This window comes from Herpailurus yagouaroundi, unplaced genomic scaffold (genome assembly GCF_014898765.1).
Source record: "Herpailurus yagouaroundi ecotype Mexico unplaced genomic scaffold, PumYag 140, whole genome shotgun sequence".
Taxonomy (NCBI): domain Eukaryota; kingdom Metazoa; phylum Chordata; class Mammalia; order Carnivora; family Felidae; genus Herpailurus; species Herpailurus yagouaroundi.
This window is the reverse complement of record NW_024412395.1, coordinates 12330033-12336828: the sequence shown is the minus strand read 5'-3', so window position 1 is coordinate 12336828 and position 6796 is coordinate 12330033. Positions and strand designations below refer to the sequence as shown.

Genomic DNA, 6796 nt, shown 5'->3' with positions numbered 1-6796 from the left:
TTTCTTTCTTCCTTCCTTCCCTCTTTTCTTTCTTTCTTTTCTTTTTCTTTCTTTCTTTATTTCTTTCTTTTTCTTTCTCTTTCTTTCTTTCTTTCTTTCTTCCTTCTTTTCTTTCTTTTTTCTTTCTTTCTTTTTCTCTCTCTTTCCTTCCTTCCTTCCTCCTTTCTTTCTTTCCTCTTTCTTTCTTTTTCTTTCTTTCTTTCCTTCCTTCCTTCTTTTCTTTCTTTCTTTCTTTCTTTCTTTCTTTCTTTCTTTTCTTTCTTTCTTCCTTCCTTCTTTTCTTTTCTTTCTTTCTTTTCTTTCTTTCTTCCTTCCTTCTTTTTTCTTTCTTTCTTCCTTCCTTCCTTCCTTCCTTCCTTCCTTCCTTCCTTCCTTCCTCCTTTCTTTCTTTCTTTCTTTCTTTCTTTCTTTCTTTCTTTCTTTTCTTCTTTTTCTTTCTTTCTTCTTTTTTTTTTTTCCACCAGAGAAGCAGCTGAGAACATTTGCTGCTCTATGTTGTCAGACAAGCTAGACAGTTTCTGTTCACGTTGAGGGGCTATTTTGGCTAGTCATGTCCTTGGCGTACCTTTGGGAAATGTGGTGGGGAGCTTGGTGCGCCCCATGGACCCTGGGGCAGAGAGACTGGAGCCCCAGGCATTCTCGGTCCTGACCTGCCGAGCTCTGGTTAGAAACAGGGGGTTCCACTTACGATCTGGGGTGCCTTCAGCCCAAACCAGGAGACTCTCTATGCCCTCTCTCCTCGCTCAGAGGCTGTAGGTCTTGATTCATCACTGGGATTAGCGTGGCCGCCCCGACACCTGCCTCATGGAGACTCTTGTCTAACCCGTGGGGTCACAGCACCAACTGGTGTTTGTTCCACAAGTGATTGGGACAATGCTTCTTTCTGCTTTCCTCTCCTGTTCCTTGTTAGGATGTTGAGTTAACAACATTAGAGGATGAAAAATGTTTGTGCATTCTTTCTGTGGCAGCTGGAATATTTTTAAAAAATTTTAAAATTTGTTTTTGAGAGACAGAGAGACACAGAGCATGAGCAGGGGAGGGGCAGAGAGAGAGAGAGAGAGACAGAATCCAAAGCAGACTCCAGGCTCTGAGCTGTCAGCACTGAGCCTGATGCAGGGCTCGAACCCATGGATTGTGAGATCATGACCTGAGCCAGAGTCGGATGCTTAACCGACTGAGCCACCCAGGAGCCCCAGCAGCTGGAATTTTTAAAAATTTTTTAAAATTTATTTTTGAGAGAGAGGAGGGACAGAGAGAGAGGGAGACACAGAATCCAAAGTAGGCTCCAGGCTCTGAGCTGTCAGCACTGAGCCCAACGCGGGGCTCGAACCCATGGACCATGAGATCACGACCTGAGCCGAAGTCTCAGGATGTGAGTGGGGGATGGGAAGAGAGAGGGGGGACAGAGAATTGGAAGCAGGCTCAGAGCTGTCAGCACAAAGCCCGACTCGGGGCTCAATCCCATGAACCGTGAGATCATGCCCTGAGCTGGTCAGTCACTTAACCTACTGAGCCACCCAGGAGCCCCACTAGAATTTTTTTTTCTTTTTATTAGAGGAGAAGGAAGGAACAAGGGGACAGGAGGCTGACATTTATGAGGTCCTACTATGCACCGTGCCTCATTGTGATCCTCACACTAGGCCTACAGTACAGACAAGATTCTTCACGGTTACAGATGTAGAAGTGGGGGCTCGGATGGTAATCCTGTCTAATCACTAACTTGCTCTGAGCCTCGGTTTCCTCATCCCCTCCTTACTGGTCGCTGTCATTACTGAATAAGACAGTGTGTGGAACCGCCTAGCCACGTACCAGACAACCGTCAAGAGCCGGGAAGGTCTGGCATTTTGCCCTGCTTGCGTGGCCTTGGCCATGGCATTTGACGTGCCCAAACTTCTGTGTATTGAGAGCACCTTTCCTTTTTCAGCAGGACCCACTGACTGTATGCTTTCACCAGCCCGTATTCTTGTCTGCACATGAGCGGATTTCTAACCAGAGGTCAGAGGCCTCTAAAGCCCAGATGGTCAGTTTTCAGACAGCGGTGTAGAGGGAAGTTGGGGTGAGGAGGTTGAGGAGAGAGAAGACCAAAGAGGAGGATGGAGAAGCTCAGGGGTGGCCCCAGAGCTGGTGGCCAGAGAAATCACCAGGAAGCCCTTCATGTCCGTTCTGAAAACATTTCCAGGCATAAATATCCTTAAGATAGGTTCTGTCGGAACCTATTCAGAGCAATCACGTTTACTAAACGCGAGGAACAACATATAGGGATTAAGAGTGTGGTCTCTGGGTCCAGATATTCAAGTCTGACTTCCAGCTCTTGTAAGAAGCAACTGGGTGACCTTGGACAAGGCATGTAACTTCTCAGAGTGTTTTCTCAACTCCAAAATGGAGATAATAATAGTAATGAATACCTCGAAAGTCTGATGTGAGAATGAATTAAAGTTATCCGTCACAAGTGTTTAGCATCGCGTCTGTCTTAGAGTAACTTCTCTAGAGTTGCCCTTAGCCCCTTTTGGATATCTCATTTCAAACAAGAAGAGCCAAGCTACCCAGTCCCCTCGCCAACCAGGATCATCCCAGGTTGACTCAGTTTCTTTGAAGCTGTTTCTGGAAAGATTCCAGGGTCTCCCAGCCTCTCTCTCTGTCTGTCTCTGCACAGAGTGCAGCAGGCTCAGGTGGAAAGCTGTGAGCTTACTTCTAGCGAACAGATGCTGAGGCGGGACAGACTCGGGTTCTGCCACGTCGTGCCGCGGTGCTGGAGGCCTGGTATTTTAAACCTCCTTGGTCAGTGAATTTGCCTTTTCTGTTTCTCTTCCCCCAGGAGCCCTTTGAACTGAATTCACCCCATTTCATTCCCTCAACAGCATAACAAGGACTTAGAACTTGCCTTACCCAGAGGAGGGACTCCAGTGCCTGGGAGGCCGCGTAGGTCAGCAGAGAAGTGGCTGGAAAAGTGCCCATTATGGATGGAGTGGGAGCCCCGTGGGAGAGAAAGAAACAAACGCATCACCTCCCACTTCCGATCCTGCTCTGATAACATGATCCCCTCCCTAGTAGACTGTTAAATATTCATGAGGTGGTTTCAGAAAGGCACGTTTTGTGGCTCAGACTTGTCTGGTGACTTGATGGTCCATCAAGAGGCAATCAGCCGATCAGTACCACCTCTTCTGAAGAGGAGTGGGGACATGGGGCTCATACCTGCCCATGGGGGGCTGGCAAACCTTGGAAAGGCTCATTAGAGGGGTTCTGGCTGGCCGCTCTGGGGGCGCAAGGGGGGGAGGGGGAAATGCTGTTTGTTCCCATGCTGCCATCACTTTCCTTGTCATTGTCTCTCTCCAGGCAGCGGACAGGAAGCCAGGTGGGCGCTGGCAAAGGCAAGGACTCTTTGTCCACGTCTTCGTGATCTCTTTCCAGGCCGGTGTAGTGATTTTCCCACGAAAGATGCTGGGGGTGGTGGGGGAAGTAGCAGAAGACACTGAATTCGAAGGTGGTTCCCAGGGTGGAGTCCCAGGTTTGCATGGGTCAGGCCCCCGGGGGGTCCTGCAGCACTTGGCTTTGGCCATCCTAACCCAGTGAGAGCAGACGGCGAATGGGCTGTGGGCCCTGTATTGTGCTCCATGGCCGTGATGCTGTCCCCACAGCTGCTTCCAGCGGTGTCCAAGCTAGATGCAACCCTTGCTCCCAAGCCTCCCGCCCCTGGGTGCCCCCAGTGTCGGTGGGCCATGGCTGGCAGCATCCGGGCAGGAAGGGAAATGCAGATGCGGACCCTCCTGTTGTCATGGTCACTCGTTAATGCAGCAGCTGTTTCCCGGAGCACCTGCCAGGCACGGCGGCTACTGCCAGGCAGGTGGCACACAGTCCTAGAAGACACAGTCCCCGCCCTTGTTCAGCTTGGACTGGGGCGGGGGCGGGGCAGATGCAATAGCCACAGTCACACAAATTGCTACGGAAGAGGACAATGTGATTGAGTTTAGAGGGTCACAAAGGCCACTCTGAGAGGGTTGGTGGCCTCTAAGCTGAGACCCAAGAAGTAAATAGGAGTTAGCCAAAGGATGGGGGTGACAGGGTGGACATTGTGCTGGGGACTCCTTAAAGAGTAGTGAATTATTACCACAAAGGCATTTACAGCTGTCTTTTTTTTTTTTAATTTTTTTTTACATTTATTTATTTTTGAGAAACAGAGACAAAGCGTGAGCGGGGGAGGGGCAGAGAGAGAAGGAGACACAGAATCCGAAGCAGGCTCCAGGCTCTGAGCAAGCGGTCAGCACACAGCCTGATGCGGGGCTCGAACCCACGAACTGTGAGATCATGACCTAAGCCGAAGTTGGACGCTCAACCGACTGAGCCACCCAGGCACCCCTGTCTTTTTTTTTAATTAAAACCTTTTTATGCTTATTTATTTATTTTTTGAGAGGGACAGAGAGAGACAGAGAGAGAGAGAGAGAGAGAGACACCAAGCTGGGGAGGGGCAGAGAGAGAGGGAGAGAAAAATCCCAAGCAGGAGCCTTGCTGTCAGTGCAGAGCCTGATGCGGGGCTGGAACCCACGAACTGTGAGATCATGACCTGAGCCGAAACCAAGAGTCGGACGCTCACCCGACTGAGCCACCCAGGTGCCCCCAAAGCTAGGCAGTACAGAAGTACCCCCAAATCCGAATTGAATCCATTTAGCACATAGTTGTACAATTTCTTGCGATGTTGAGGTTTATAGGCTGCCTCTCCAGCTGCGAACTTCGTGCCTGGCCTGGGTCAGGGCTGTTCTATTTGGGGCCCTAGTCCCCGACCCAGCCCATTCCATGAGCATTGAATGGCACACCCAGCACATTCCCAGTTCACCTCCATGGTGTCCTTACCGGGGAGAGGACTTTCGTCACCCAGCTTCACACATGGCCCGTGGGGCTGGGACTCCAGCCAGAGTCTGACACGAGGCTCCCGCTCTTAACTGCCTCCCTCTCTTTTTATATCATATTGACATTGTGGGGACCGCCACTCTCACTCCCGGAAGAACTTTCGGGGCTTAGTTTAACCTACAGTCTCAGGAACCTTTTCACAGAACGTTTGTGACGGATTATGGATAAATGGGTCTTGAATGAGGCTGCGGGGGAGGTGTTGGCCGCACGGGAGCCACCCCACGTTGCTTTAGCGTCCAGTGTTGGGTTTTCGGTGTTCACGGCACATTTCCTTTGTCCCAAGGTGAAGGAGGCCCCTCACGAGGCTGAGATGGTGTTCACGGCGCGTCGCCCGGTGGTGGCCTTTCAGATGAGCGGGGACTCGTGGCGGGAGCAGAAGGAGAAGCGGGCGGCCGTGATGGTGGGCATTCTCATTGGCGTATTTGTGCTGTGCTGGATCCCCTTCTTCCTGGCGGAGCTCATCAGCCCCCTCTGTGCCTGCAGCCTGCCCCCCATCTGGAAAAGCATATTCTTGTGGCTCGGCTACTCCAATTCCTTCTTCAACCCCCTGATCTACACGGCATTTAACAAGAACTACAACAACGCCTTCAAGAGTCTCTTCAGCAGGCAGAGATGAACGCGGGGCCTGGAGAGACGTGCAGGTGGGGGGGCTGTGGGCAGGTGGCAGGGCCCCCGCCTCCCCCCCCCCACCACCCCCGTCATCTGGAAGCCTCTCCCCCCAGGCGGGGTGTTGACGTGTGAGAGCCGCACCGCTGGGCCTGGACCGGAGGAGCAGCAACGCCAAGGGCTCTGCAGAAAGCGTCTGGCAAGCCTGTGGTGTGCCCTTTCCGGATATGTGACAGACACTGCCAATCGACCGCGGCAGTCTGTCCACTGAGCGGACCTCTGCCCCGGGATCCTTTTCAGACAGCGCTCCTGGCAGTGACTGCTGACCGGTGAAACTGACAGGGGAGTCCAAGCCGGCTTGCCTTTCCTTCGCATAAAACCCTATTTCTCCGGCAGGGCCGGTGACGGGGGGGGGGGGGGGGCCCCGCTGCACGGAGCCCAGGGGCCTGTTTGGGGGTCCACTCAGGAGACTGTCTCATTTGTGAAACAGCCCTTCTCCCACCCTCTATCCACCCGATTCAACTTCTCTTCCCCACCCTCCAAGGTGGTGTATCCCAGTCTGGGAGACAGGAATCATCTGAACTTTGGTTTTTTTAAAAGAAGTGTCCCATGCAGCCATATCCACTGAAGGAGACTTTCAGAGAAGAGGGCTGGCAATTTATGTTATTGACTTCTCCAGATGATTTTCTTTTTCATCAGTGAGGGACACTGCTTAGTGTCCCTAAGCAGTGAGGTGCTTAGATTGTTCTTTGGACCAATTAAACAGGCATTTCAGGGGTGGGGGGGAGCATGGTGAATTGCAGGCACGAGTGCTTTTTAAATCTCCCCAAGTGATCTCACCGTGTCACCAGTGTTGAGGACCCCGGTGGGGCCCTTTCTCTGCTTCTGTACGAGGGAGAGCAGCTGTGACAAATGTTCCCACCTTCTTCAGCATATGGATTTGTATGTGTAATAAAAATACTTTTGAAGCATTTATTTCTAGGCTCAGAATCATTCGTATGTATGATTGATCATACACACACACACACACACACTCACACATGCCTTTGAAAGAGGGACACCTACTGTAGAACTAAGATACAACAGCCCCTCAACTTCCATAGTGGATCTTGGCCTTCCTGAAAATACCAAATGCGGCCCAGGAATGGAGGGGTCCGAGGGCCTGGATGAGGGGGATTCCTGGACCAAGTCATGCTGGCCATAGTCCGTCTGATTTTGGAGAAGTGCTGGCTGCCTGCCGATTATGCTTTTCAATATACACAAAACAGACCCCTCCGCCATTGGCTCA

At 51.5% G+C, this 6796-nt stretch overlaps 1 protein-coding gene across 1 annotated transcript in view; it reads left to right on the top strand.

Moving 5' to 3' along the window:
- Positions 1–6483, top strand: part of LOC121030451 (5-hydroxytryptamine receptor 5B) — a 14703-nt gene extending 8220 nt beyond the window's left edge. The window contains exon 2 of the mRNA XM_040474881.1: positions 5186–6483. Within this exon, the coding sequence (XP_040330815.1) occupies positions 5186–5518 (333 nt within the window). The 3' untranslated portion in view covers positions 5519–6483. The remainder of the gene's footprint in view (positions 1–5185) is intronic.
- Positions 6484–6796: the final 313 nt, after the last annotated feature.